Source organism: Ursus arctos, unplaced genomic scaffold, assembly GCF_023065955.2.
Source record: "Ursus arctos isolate Adak ecotype North America unplaced genomic scaffold, UrsArc2.0 scaffold_5, whole genome shotgun sequence".
Classification (NCBI taxonomy): Eukaryota; Metazoa; Chordata; class Mammalia; order Carnivora; family Ursidae; genus Ursus; species Ursus arctos.
Window position 1 is genome coordinate 50,647,515 of NW_026623067.1, and position 13,955 is coordinate 50,661,469.

Below are 13,955 nucleotides of genomic sequence, written 5' to 3' on the forward strand. Positions count from 1 at the left end.
TAAAAATATCTAATAATTGCTTCTATTAAGTGGTTGGGTCCAAACAGCTTAGTATGTATTTTTGTCCTGATAACTTAGTAGTTATTGAAAAATAATACACAAAAATCTAAAGAAAGAATAATATATTTATTTCATTCTTAAATATCCACAGATACTCTCTAATGGAATTTATGTACCTCTTGAGTACCACTCAGATTCTCAAACTTCAGAATCTGATTGGACTTTCCCACCTTCACTTTTTGTTTTACCTGGATTTCTGGGTACTATTTTGCAAAGATAAGAAGTAATCATAAGGAACAATTTTTGCAGTATCTGACCGATGTTTCTGTGTTTCTCTGAATAATTATAAAAAGTTCATTGTGGCATCTTAGGATGCAGCACACAGTTTGCAGAGCTCAAGTATAAATAACTGTCTTGAACTAGTAAGTGTTCCCTTGACTGTTTATGTTTTTTAAGATTTATTTATTTATTTTATGTATAGAGAGAGTGCTTGTGGGAGCAGGGGGAGGGGCAGAGGAAGAGGGAGAGAAGTGGACTCCCCATGAGTGTGAAGCCCTTCCTGTCCTGGGGCTCCATCCCATGACCCTGAGATCATGACCTGAGCAGAAATCAAGAGTGGGACGCTTTACCAGCTGAGCTACCAGGCGCCTGTCCTTGACAGTTTTTTACTTTTAAAAAATGTTGAAGTATTTCTTGGAAAAAATGTAGAGGCATAAAAGTAGAAAAGTGTGGGAACTGAAGATTAATTTGAAGTTACCAAAATCTAGGAGGTAGAGATTTTGATATTAAATGCATTTTTTAAAGTTGACAAGTGTTTATGAGGCAGACCCTGAGATTCACTTTCAGTCTGTATGATCAGCACAGTTGGTTGTGTTTTACGTTCTAGATTCTAAGTGTATTAGTCAGGGTTCTCCAGAAAAAATAGAATCTGTTGTGTGTGTGTGCATGTACTCATGAAAAGACAAGAAAAAGAGAGAGAATGTGAGAGAGATATGAGAGAATGGGGGGGAGGAAGCAGGGAGGGAGTGATTTTAAGGAATTGGCTCACATGATTATGGGGACTGGCAAGTTCTCATTTTTTAGCGAGGGCTGAAAACTCAAACGGGATTTCCGTTATAGTCTTGAGGCAGGATTTCTTCTTTTCTGGGAAACCATAATTTTTGGTCTTAAGGCAAAATTCACCTGATTGAATGAAGCTCAACCCACATTATCTAGGATAATTTTTCTTTAAGTCAGCTCCTTGTACATGTTAATCATATCGACAAAATGCTTTCATGGCAACATCTAGACTAGTATTTGGCCATACAACTGGACACTTTAGCCTAGCTGAGTTGGTAGGTACAATTAACCAGCACACTTTCTACTTCTGTATTATGTTGATTTAATTTTTTTCTTTAAAGATTTTATTTATTTGAGAGAGAGAGGGAGTGTGAGTGAGAGTGTGCAGGCAGGGGGAGGAGCAGAGGCAGAGGGAGGAGCAGACTTCCCATTAAGCAGGGAGCCCGATGTGGGGCTCAGTCTCTGGACCCTGAGATCATGACCTGAGCTGCAGGCAGACGCTTAACCTACGGAGCCACCCAGGCGCCCCTTGTGTTCATTTATTTTTAATATAGCACATAATGTCCTAGAGACTGACTTATTTTTCTTTGAAATTGTGCAGTTTGGGGTTGTAATCTGCCCTTTCTTCTGAAAGTGGCAACAGATCAGTCCAGCAAATTACACCTTAAACATGGAAATACCTAATCATCCAGCAGAATAACTATAACCTAAGTACAAGTTGACAATTTTGAAAAATGCATGTACTTTTTTAATGTACCCGGAAGAATGTATTGGATTGGTGATTTATTAAATGAAATTACTAAAATCACTCATGGGCTATATACTAGTTTTGAACAGTCTATTTAGCTCTCAGAATAAATTGGCTCCTAAGATTAATTAGAGTCATTTTCTGATTTTGCTCAAATTATTCCTTTCCAGTTCAAGGCTTGCCCCAATTTCTTACATTCCAATTCTGTGGCTTGTTGGAATTGAACTTTAACTATGCCTTATGAGGTTTTAGCCTTTAACAATACTTAGCCACAAGTGAATAGCATTTCAAATATTTCGAGATGCCTTTTGCTCTTTTTTCAGATGGACCAGCTTTTGGGAAATATGATTGAAATGTGGGTTGATCGAATGGACAACATTACGCAGCCTGAAAGGAGAAAACTTTCAGCTTTGGCTTTGCTTTCTCTTCTGCCATCTGATAATAGGTAAGGAAATGTTTTTTAAGAATTTGTTTCTTTAAAGCATCAAGACATTATCACCCTTTTTGGCCATTGGTATTGCTGCATGTTTCTGGGCAGTATTGTTTTATGTATATTTGTGCTCATTTTGTTAGTAGTTAATGCTGGGGCAGGTGTTGGTCTGGATCTAAAAAGTAGTGAATGGGGTTGGTGGGCACTGCAGTTCAACTTGGTCGTATTCATTTAATAATTTAATTTTGTCTGAATTTTCATTTTTTTGTAATCAGATTTTATTTGTTTTAGGTCCTTTTTAAATATAAGATGAGTATGTAATATAATGTCAGTACCACTTCATAAAAAACTGTCCTCCTAGTAATTCAAAAGAATATTATGTAATTTGTTGGTTTTTTTAATTTTGAATTATCTCTAAAAAAGCTTGCCAAATACTTTTTTCTCATTACATTGATGACCTCATTTTATTATAGCGTACAAACTTTGTTAAAATTCTCATTTCCGTAAAGCAAATGCAAAATGCTTTGCTTTGGACGTTAAATAAGAATATCTGTTTTCTTTATTTTTACCCCTGTCTTTGTGGAGTTTTGCATCACCTGCTGTTTTTTTGTACTTTTAATTTTAAAGGCATAAAAGCAGATCTTAAGACTTGATTTTATATGAGAAGAATAAACTAGATCATTTTGTCTTAGGGAACTTTCAAACACATCTATCCTAATGATAAATTAGTGAAATAAATCCAGTTAGCTTTGGAAATTGTTAAAAATGTAGGTATTATTAATTTCTAGTATCATAGTTTGAATTAAGCACATAAGTAATTGTTTTGTCCTAACGCCATAATAATAGGTACTAATTACTGAGCACATACTGTATGTCTTTATATTTTGCTTCATGTTTGACAGTTATATCTCATTTAGTTTTTAATATAGTCCTGAGGCATAGGCATATTATTTTCTTTTTATAGAGCAAAGAACTAACTTAAAAATGTAAACTAACTTGCCTAGAGTGTGGCATGTGGTGTGACATAGGGCATATTTTGACCTGGGGCAACTTGATTCCCGGGTTTGCTCTTTTTAACTACCAGGTGGTGCTCTTTCTCAGGTGGACATGCACAAGACCAGTATATTCCCTCACTGTGAAATTGGGTGGCATTTTATTAATTTTTGAAAACTGGATTTTAGCTACCTGTATTTTATTGCTCTTTCTTTTTCTTCATGAATAAATAGTGACTTGAGATTATTCAGGCCTTTAAAATGGAATTGTTAAAAGAACCTGCTCTTTGGCAGTAGCCAGCACGCTATGCAAACATTTGTGAAATAAATTTATGAATGGAAAAAAATGCTAAGGTTAGAAAAGCACATTAGGGTTTTCTCTAACATGAAATATTGAAATCACTGAGGGTAAATAAGAAATGACACACATTAGATGAAGAAGGATATCTTATTGTATCTAAAGCCTATTTGTTTCACATTTTTATGAGACACCTATTTGGTTTGATATTTAATTTGATGTAAGTGTGTGGTCAAAAAATACTTTTTTTATATAAGTGGCCAAAATAGTTGGCTTCTTTAAGGAAAATACAAGGCTTCTTCAAGTCAGGAATAAATGGGTGGGGGAGCTCATGACACCCTGTCTAAATTGAGGGGTAGAACTTTATTAAGACTTGGAGTTCTCTTAAACATTAAGATTTCAGATTGAAAAGTTGGGAGGAGATAGTCGTGATAGGAAGAGTGGATCTTGTTTTTAAAATGAAGTAAGTATTGAAAAATGTTTTGGGCACCAGTGAATTCACATCATCTTAAGTGTACCAAGAAAGTTTTGAATAATGTAGTAATAGAATTTTAAAGAATAATTATTTAACTTTATAGTCAGATTAGTGACTAAAGAAACATCGAGAGATACAGAAAATGTAATGATCTGCAAACGAACAAAAAACTTAGTTGCTGTATAAGTTTGCCACATAGTCATGGCTCATGATAGAACTTAAAAACACTTATATTCACATTATCTAGTGGAAGGTAATGTGGAAATTTAGATCAGCAGTTTTATTGTTTTCTTTTATCACTTTTCCTCTACTTAAACTACGTAGTTGGAGTTTAGGAAAAATTTCCCCTTTCTGCATCCCCAGTAATAATACCTGGTTAATTTCCCATGTAATAGTAATTTTCTGTTCCTGCATTTCTTTTAGACATTGCTGTGTAACATTTTCCTTGCTTGAAATAAGCAGATCTGTAGTATAGTATCTGTACACCTATTCATTAATTTATTTTAAAAATATGTGTTAACCACATATGTTCTAAGGAATGTCACTTTGTGCTTGATGATATTTTACAGTATTCTGAATTATCACCAATTTAAGGATTCATGATTTTGTTGGTATCTGCTGGGCACATTCTTGTTTTATCTTCTTACCTTCTTAACATAGTACAGTCTTTTTTTTTTTTTTTTTTTAACTTGTGCAGTGCACCTGTCTTTTGTCCTTTTTGTTTTACTATTTCTCTCTTTAGCTGGAATAATTCCAGGTTTGAATATTCTCCCTTTCTTAGGATCTGTATTTAAACATATAGGGAATATTTTCTTCATCTGATTTTTGTATCATAACATTATTTATATGTATGTCTTTTCATGTTTTCCTCCAAAGGCATAGATTACACAAAACTATGATTTGGAGATGAGAATGAGAATAATCAAACTTTACTTCGACTTTCTTCTCTAAAATACCAGTTCATCTTCCAGCTTCAAAAACACAGTTTCATAATGCAGTTCTAAGAATTTCAGGTGTGAATAAGTATTCTTTGAGAGCAAGTGTTGTGAGAATTTTGACTTTGACTTTTAAATTTAAGGGTGTCACTAATGGGAATATTTAAAATAAGCCATTTGAATAATTATAAAAGAGATTGACAAAGCAGCATGGTTTTTAGGTATGACAGCTTGCTTTCCAGGAGAAATTGCCTTTATAATAAACTCCTAGAGTATCAGATTTAGTAAACCTTCTTGGTTTGGACACTTGGTACCTCTCCATAATTCTCGCTTATCTCAAAATTAGTACATGTAATAGCCACATTTGGAAATTTATTATTATTTAAGGAATTTCTAAGATAGTTTCTAAGATAAATCATTTTACAACTTTTTAAAACATTAGACTAGTCAAATCAAGATCACAGGTTCCAAAGAGTAGTATTTTGGTGTTAAACATAGTTAAATAAAAGGCAGTTTATAATTTTTACAGTGTAGACATGTTGTTTTACCTGTTTACCATGTTATGTTTGGTGTAAGCTGCCCATTTTTAAATGAGTATTTAATATGATAGACTTTTGGGGTACCTGGCAGGCTCAGTCAGAAGAGCATGTGACTGTTGATCTCGGGGTCATGAGTTTGAGCCCCGCGTTGGGTGTAGAGATTACTTACAAAATTTTTTTTCCAAAGAAACATGATAGACTTTAGTTTTCATCCCTTAAAGTAGGAAGCATGTTTTACTTCTAGGTCATGTATTCTTTAGTATTTTTTAGTATTTGTATTTTCTTTTATCTGTAAATCTGTGCAGATTTTAGTAGCTTTTCTTTTCTCTTTTCTTTTCTTTTCTTTTCTTTTCTTTTCTTTTCTTTTTAAGATGTATGTATTTATTTGACACAGAGAGAAAGAGAGAGAGCACAAGCAGTGGGAGAGGCACAAAGAGAGGGAGAAGCAGGCTACCTGCTGAGCGGGGAGCCGATGTGGGTCCGATCCCAGGATCTTGGGATCATGTCCTGAGCCAAAGGCAGGTGGTTGACTGACTGAGCCACCCAGGTGCCCCTTTAGTAGCTTTTCTGTAGTAAAAATTAGTTCTCAATTTTTTAGTCTTTCACAAGAAAAATACCTTAGAAACATTGTGTGTGCTAACAGTTTTATTGAGATGTAATTCATAGACCATGCATTTCGTGCACATAAAGCATACAACTCAGTAGCATTTAGAATATTCACAGTCATGCAGCCATCACCACAGTTGATTTTAGAACATTTTCATTACTTCCAGAAGGAAGAATGTACTCTTTTGTAGTCTTCATTCTCTCACCATGCCCCCCCCACCGCCCCCCAGCTCAAGGCATCAGAGCAAGGGCTTGAGGCTTGAGAGTAGTAAGGCTGGAGAGTAGAACACACATCCTAGAAAGGCAGGGCCTTCAAGGTAGAGTCAGTTTTATTCTCTGTGATGAATTGTGCAATTGTTAGTTTCCATCTAAGAATACTGTTAAAGATAACCTACTCATTGGCCTGTGGGGAAATTAGTTTAATCCATTTTGCTGCTGCCCAACTTGTCACATATTGGAAATGCTAGGATTCAGGTCTTTAAATTTTGATCTAGTGTTCGCTTGCCTCTTTGTTGCCAGCATTCAGTCTTTGCTTATTCCTTCATTTATTTGTTCAGTAGACATCACTAAATATGAATGCATCATTAGTAGGTCCTGAGTGCTTTAAAATGCAGGTTTTATTCTTATTCAGATAAGGCGAGGCCATCAGATCAGGGGACAATTGCCATTGAAAGATATTTTGTCCGATTCACAGTTACCAAGAGGAGGATGCGAGCCACATCACACAGAACCACAAGGAAACAGCAGGGTTGGTGTGGAGACAGAGGGAGCGAGGGGACAATGTGGGCAAGAGCCTTTATTCCGTGGGAAGGAATGGGAAAGTGAGGGTAAGGAGATTTAGGATTGGCTAGTTTAAATGATTTCAGTAGGCTGTAGGGTGTAGGCACTATTGCGAGTTGTCTGTTACCTGGCCCTATGGTGATTAAGGGCAGGGGGATAGTGGCCCTGAGTGTTAGAACCTCATGAAAGAGGTAGTTGGGTATGGGCTCTGGATCCCTTGGTTTGCATGTGTAATTTATGCAGGAAGGCAGTCATTTACTGTCTCTCTGAAGTGGGTAGCCCTGGGAGGGGCAGTCTTTCCAGGGTCATTAAGGCCCCAACTGTCAAACCATCAGCATACAGAAAGTAAGGAGGCATGATTAATACACCGAGTATTAACCAACCTTTGTTCTTAGCACCATGTTTAACACCTTAGTAGGTCCACAGTAAGTTTAATGAATGAGTGAAGAATTTAGTACTTATAGTAAGAGTGTGCTGTTTTTTCTCCCAACTAAGTAACATTTTTCTGAACTTCTAAAGAATGTTTGTGCCTGAAAAATTAAGCTAATTTGATCTCTCAGTTTGTCAGTCCTGGGAGGAAGTATAGTATACTTTTTGGTCACTCTGTAAAGTACTACTTGAGGCAGTAAACAGATCATTTTTCAGTTTTGTCATATTAACACACCATAAAACATTTTCACATTTAGCAGCCTTAAAAAGGAGAGGTGTTTTTTTTTTTTTTTATAGATTCTCTGATTTGTAGTATTGTTGGAAATTAAAGAGTTTCTTGAATGGGGCTACTTTAGGAGTATTTTTGATTTGTTCAGTTAGTTGTATATATAAATTTTGCCTCCCTTCCTGTTAATACCCTTTCTCAAAAAAGAAGTACGGAATGAATTTTGATGTATTTTTAAAATTTACGGTAGTCATTTGAGCATTAAATCTATTTTTATAAGTTGAGAAAGGATGTAGTGTGAGATTGTGGGATTTGGAATTACATTTTTGTTCTAATTCTTGGGAAATCACTTAGTCTCTCTGAAAATCAGTTTACTCTGGTGAATAAGACAGTTTATATTGTTCTGAAATGCTACAATTAAAAATATGCACAGGATATACAAATAAAGTATAATAAATTCTTCAGGCATTCAGCAAACGCTAAGTAAATCCTTTTGTGTCATTTATTGTTTTCATTGTAATGATAGTTAATTTTGAAATGAAAAGCTATTAGTGGACACATTTGTTTATACTAATTTTCTGCCTCAATTCAAAAAAGACAAGAGTCTTCAGGACTGGTTCTAACCTGATTAATCAAAGTCTCAATACTAATGTATTACCAATTCTATTAGTAGAGTAGGGCAATGGGTAATTTTAAACAACAAATTCTCATACGTTGTATAGGTCTGATTTTATGAATGGATTTCCGTTGGTAGGTTGAGCTGTTACCGGAAGTCAAATTACCAATTAAAGTTACATTGTCTCTGTTGCTTCTAAAAAGCTGTGCTGTGTCTGTGTGTCAGATTCTTGTGTTTGCTCTAGAGTCCAGATAGGAGAAGACAAGCTGGGAAGACTGCCTGATGGAAAACATACTTTTCCCCTGCTTCTTGTGTGCGGTTGATAGACAAGATGGTCCAGCCTTGGCCAAGCTATTTCAGTGTGCCCTACAGTATACTAAGTTCAGAGTTGGAGTGGTAGAAAGCACCCTTAGTGATTACCTACCCCTTAGCTGAATGATCATTCTCTGCCCCTTTCCATCAAATACTGACCCGAATGTCCGTGGAATGCTAGAAACAGTGAGGTTACTGGGAGGAACAAAACAGATGCATCCTTGCCCTCGTGGAGCATAGAGTCTAGGGTTTTAGTTTTGTGGTGGTTGCTCTTATTGTTGCTGCTTTTTTCCTCAAGATTGACTTGAACTGATTTCTAACAGTTTGTATTATCTCATTATGTAGTAACTTGCAGAAAGGGGCAGTGAGGTGTCATTGGGAAAGTTGTTAAGAAATTTTATTGTGCCAGAGTCGACCATGAAAGGAACAGTCATTATAGGATATATTGAATGGTGATTCTATACCTCTCCCCTTGTTTGATAAGGAGAATAAAACATGTCTAAGAGTACTTGGAAATTTTAGAACCTGAGCTGTTGAGGCTCTGCTTTCCATCTTCCATTTGAATATATGGTTTACAAATGGGAGAGATACCCTTAGCTTTTCAAAAACTAATATTTGGATTATGGATTTCCTTTGTATGTAATCTAATGTAGTTTATAGTAGTGACTGGTTATGATCATTCAATTCAACTGGGGAAAATCCCTCTGTGGTGAAGCTTTTAGTGATTTTATTTTTTGACTAGGCTATGCATATGTAGTTTTTGGTTCTTGCTGTCAATTTACAGAATGGTTTTCTTCCCAAACAGAAATTGAATAACATGCCTACTTTTGAACTGGTTAATATTCATATACTGAATTTTGTTAGCTTTAATCTGACAGAAGCTGGAGGATACAGACAAGGTGGTTTAGGAAGATGAACAACCGGGGCCGTAATTGCAGGTTTACTGCCTTTATCTGTATATGAAACAGTTTTGTGAAACAAGAGGTAAATTACTAATTCCTGGGCTTGGTGAATTTTTTTTTTAATTGAAAGGTAATAATCATTTATAAAACTTTTTTTTTTTAAAGCTGAGCATCAGTTTGTTTTTCTGTCAGTGCTTTGAAATTTCACTTTCTTCCCCCTTCCCCCCAAAAGTTCCACGCTTTTTAAAGAGTTTGGAAGTGTTTCTATCCCCTTACCTTAGAATTTGAATGGAAATACTCCATTTTGGTTTTTCAGTAAAGATTCACTTTACTCTTGAAACATTTGTAGCAGAACCTAAATGCTCCTACATTCCTGTCCTAATATAAAGCCTGCGGTACTGATACAACCAACATTCAGCAGTATTTTGGGAACTCCTGTTACGTGCTAGAGCACCCTGCTGTGCATTGATGATACACCCCACTGCACCTTTAGGACATACTATTCAGTATGCCTTTGCATCTTAGAGCAACTATTTTTGTCTTCTGTCTCCTGTCCTACTAAGGAAAGTTCCTGAATGCTTGTGAATATGGGACCTATACTCTCAGTGTCTTCCTCACATCTAGGACCAGTGCCCCATCTACAAACTAGATAAATGCTTCTGATGAACTTTTCATAAGGTGTGGCAGTCATCTTACAGACACTCGGTACCCTTAACAAATCAGCAACCATTGTATAGCATTAAACTTTTAAACATATCACTCAAGAGACCGAAATTATCCAGTAAGATGACTTTGGAGTTGCAGGATCTCAAACCATTTTAGAATGAGATGAAGAGAAGTTTGTGAATGAGAATGAGGTATTGGGTCTAGACCTAAAATAATTGACAGAGTAGCTAGCCCCAGCTAGGGTATAAAAGGAGTAAAATCGCAAATCCCGTGTGCCTTCTGGTTTTTCTTGTGTAGCTAATATACCCTCATGGCTTGAAGAGCATTTTATTTTGGGGGATTCTTTTCCTTGAGCTTCTGCTTTCACTCTATCCGGCAGTTTCAGAGAGAAAAATACACATAGTGGTGGAGAACAGAGCTAAATTTGGGTTCACATGCATGTTTTACCTGTTGATGTGATGTTGCCTTTCTGGCTCTTGGTTTTTTGATATTTCTTTTGTGAGGTAATGATACCAGCCAGTACCTATGGGTTATTTTTTTAAGATTTTTATTTATTTGAGAAAGAGTGAGAGAGACAGCACAAGCCGGAGGGGGGATGTGGGCAGAGGGAGAGGGAGAAGCAGACTCCCACTGAGCAGGGACCCCGATGCAGGGCTCGATCCCAGGCTCCATCATGACCTGAGTCGAAGGCAGACGCTTAACCAACTGAGCCACCCAGGCGTCCCTCTATGGGTTCTTTTGAGGCTAAATTGGAGAATGTATGTACAATGCCCATTAAAGTGTTGAATGCATAAGGGTGTTAAATGGTAAATAATTGAATATTAATCTTTCAATTATTGCTATACTATTGTCTCTCTATTAATATGTGCTACTGTTAATGTTACTACTGTCAATTATTTTGACAAAGTGTGTGAAGGTACCAATTTAGGCTTTCCTGAGGCTCTCCCTCATTGACTCCGAGGCTGTCTCCCATTCAGACTGTCCAAATGTGACCCGTGCCAACACTTGAAGAAAGACACTGTCTCCCCGCAGCTGTTTCATGCAGACACCTTGTGCATGCCTGCCAGTGCTCACTTTTCATTATTCTTGTTCATTCATTACTGCCGTTGCCTCCGTTTCACCTTTCAGAAATTGGCAGATATTTCAGCTCAGGAAGAGGCTTCCATTGACTCATCTGTACAGAGTGGTTGTGTAAAGTTGACCCTCAGTTTGTATTTGCCAGACATTTAAAATAATCGTTAAATGTGCAGCCAAAGAGCAGCATGAGCTATTTTTGTTAACATTTGTCAGTGATGGAGCCCTTAAGTCCCCAGATTTATTATAGATCCGGCAGGTTTGGAGTAGAGGCTGTAAGTTGAAGGGAAAGTGGAGAAAGCGTGTAGAATTCTAGGTGGTAAAAGGGCACCAGTTTTATTTGCTGTCCTTGGACATTTTTTATTTGTCTTCCATTTTTTCATTTGTCAAACTCCTTCCAGTTTCTCAGCCTAAAAGTGATTGCTGCCTTCCTGAAATTTTTGGACTGCATCATACATTTATTATCATGTATTCCTTGCTCTGTTTCTATGTTTTTTATGTAGCTTACCTTCTGGGTTTTTTGGAGGTTGGACCCATGTGTCAAGGGCATACAGTGAAAGGCTTAAGGTTTAGGCTCTGAACCACACTGCGTAGATTTGAGTCCTGGCTCCTGAATTCACTGCGTGGTCTTGAGCAAGGTATTTAACATACCTCTATCCTCATCTATAAAATAGAGCTACACTGTTGGATTGTTCTCTGTATTAAGTGACGTAATACATGTAAAGTACTTAGAACAATGGTTAGGAAGTGGTGTATGCTCAGTAAATAAATTCTGGCTGTGATGACAATGTGCAGATTTTTTTTTTCTCTGTTTAACACCAGACATAGGCTGTTGGCTTATAGAATACCCTGCATGGTCAGGATATTATTGTAATGAGTATGTCGACTGAACATGTATTCTCTCACAGAACATCCTTGAGATCAGGGAGCAGATTTTATCTTTAGTATCCGTAGAGCCTAGCACAATGTTTGACACGTGTAGGCTCTCAATAATGTGTCTGAATTGGATATATTTGATGAAGGTAAGATAACCAATGTACTGTGTTCTTCTCAGTCTTGGATACTTCTGAACACCCAATTATTCATGTCAGAAACTTGGAAATTGTCTTTGACAGTGTGACCTCTCACCGTCCACATTTAATCCATCACCAAAGCTGTTGGCTACACTTCTAAATATATCTCAAATCTGTCCCCTTCATTTCCACTCTCTTCAAGTAAGCTGCCTTACTCTTCTTCCTGGACTGTTGAAGGAGCCTCCTAAACTGCTCTTTCCTCATCTATTCTGATCTCCTTCAAGCCTAGCCATATTGCACAAGAGGAGGACAGCTGTGTTTTAAAAGCAAGAAAGGTTTCATTCCTCTTCTATTTCAGAATCCTTCAGTGGTCTCCATGGGACAGCTAGTCAGGGTTTGCCTTTTGGCTGACCCCCCAAGCCCTATTCCACCCTGGTCTCTCTCAGTCATTTCTACCAACCATGCTGGCTGTTCTCTCTCTCTTTGGAAAATGCTGAGCTTTTTCGTGCCTCAGAATCTTGACAAATTCTATGAATTGACATGCTTTCCAGTAGCTGCAGAACACTATATTTCCTTTATAAAACTGATCATGATTGTAAATCAAACAAGTTTTGGTCTAGTAGTTTTTTATATGTATTTTATTTTTTAGCCACAAATATTTGTATTTTAAAATAGAAGTTTAAAAAAATTTAATTTACAAAGAGTAAAATTGACTTTTGGGGAGGTTATACATTAATATAAATTTTAATACATGTAGATTGTGTGATCGTCACTGCAGTCAGAGCACAGGTGAATAGTTTCTTCACCCGAGGACACGCCCTCGTGCTTGTCATTTTCCCCTGACTCCCAACTGCTGGCTCCCACTGATCTGTTTTCTTTTACTGTAATTGTGTCTGTTTGAGGATGTTACATAAATGGAGTCTGGCGGTGTATAACTTTTTGAGACTGGCCTTCTCGGGCAGCATAATGCCTTTTATATTTGCCTAAGCTGTTGTGTGTGTCACTAGAATGTTGGTGTTTTTGTTTTTGCTGAGTAGTATTCCATCATATGGATGTATTACCTTTAGCCATTGAAGGGCGTTTGGGTGTCTAGTGCTTTTAAGCTGTCTCCCCCACCAATCTCTGTTTCATGAGCGTGATGGTCTGGACATTGTTAGCATGTGTCCCTCTCCCCCGGCCCCCATTACGTGTGTATACATGCATTATACACGCACACACAACACACTTGATGCTTTATTTTCTGAATTATTTGCATTTAAGTTGAATAGATCATGGCCTTTTACTCTTAAATGCTTCAGTCCAGGGTTAGGTATTACATTTAGTTGTCTTGTCTTTGTAGTCTCTTTTACTCTGTATTATTTCCTGAGTTTTTTATTTCTTATGACTAACATTTTTGAAGAATACAGCCCTTTTCTTGTTTCCCTCCCTCCCTTTCTCTTATTAGAATAGAGTATTCCTCATTTGTGATGTGTCTGATGATTTGTATTGATGAGATTGCGGTTATGCATCCTTGGTTGGAATATTATCTAAGTGTTTGATGCTGTCCTTCTTCAAGTACCACATCCAGTGGCACATGGTGACCACCTGCTTCTCCTTAATGTTGTTAATTCTGGGGCAGGTGTTAGATCGCTCCACTGTGTAGTTACTGTTCTTCCTTGCAACTGATAATCAATCTGTATTGAGATAAGGCTCTTCATTAAAATTTCCTCCTACACTGAGCAAAATAATATTTTTTTTTATTGTTACTAGAATGTTTTTAATTGGAAACACCATTTCAGATTTTGAGGCTCTTGATTTTACGGCCTGTAAGTAATTTTTAAGACCCGTAAGATCAGTAAGCACTACTGTAAACTGT

The 13,955-nt window shown here is 36.9% G+C and overlaps 1 protein-coding gene across 10 annotated transcripts in view; it reads left to right on the plus strand.

The window, feature by feature from the left end:
• The window catches only part of IPO11 (importin 11), a 210,538-nt gene that overhangs the window by 138,994 nt on the left and 57,589 nt on the right, over window positions 1–13,955 (plus strand). For all 10 annotated transcript variants that reach the window (XM_026498905.4, XM_026498899.4, XM_057307430.1 and 7 more), the window contains one exon: window positions 2,131–2,252. In XM_026498905.4, the coding sequence (XP_026354690.1) occupies window positions 2,131–2,252 (122 nt within the window). The remainder of the gene's footprint in view (window positions 1–2,130; window positions 2,253–13,955) is intronic.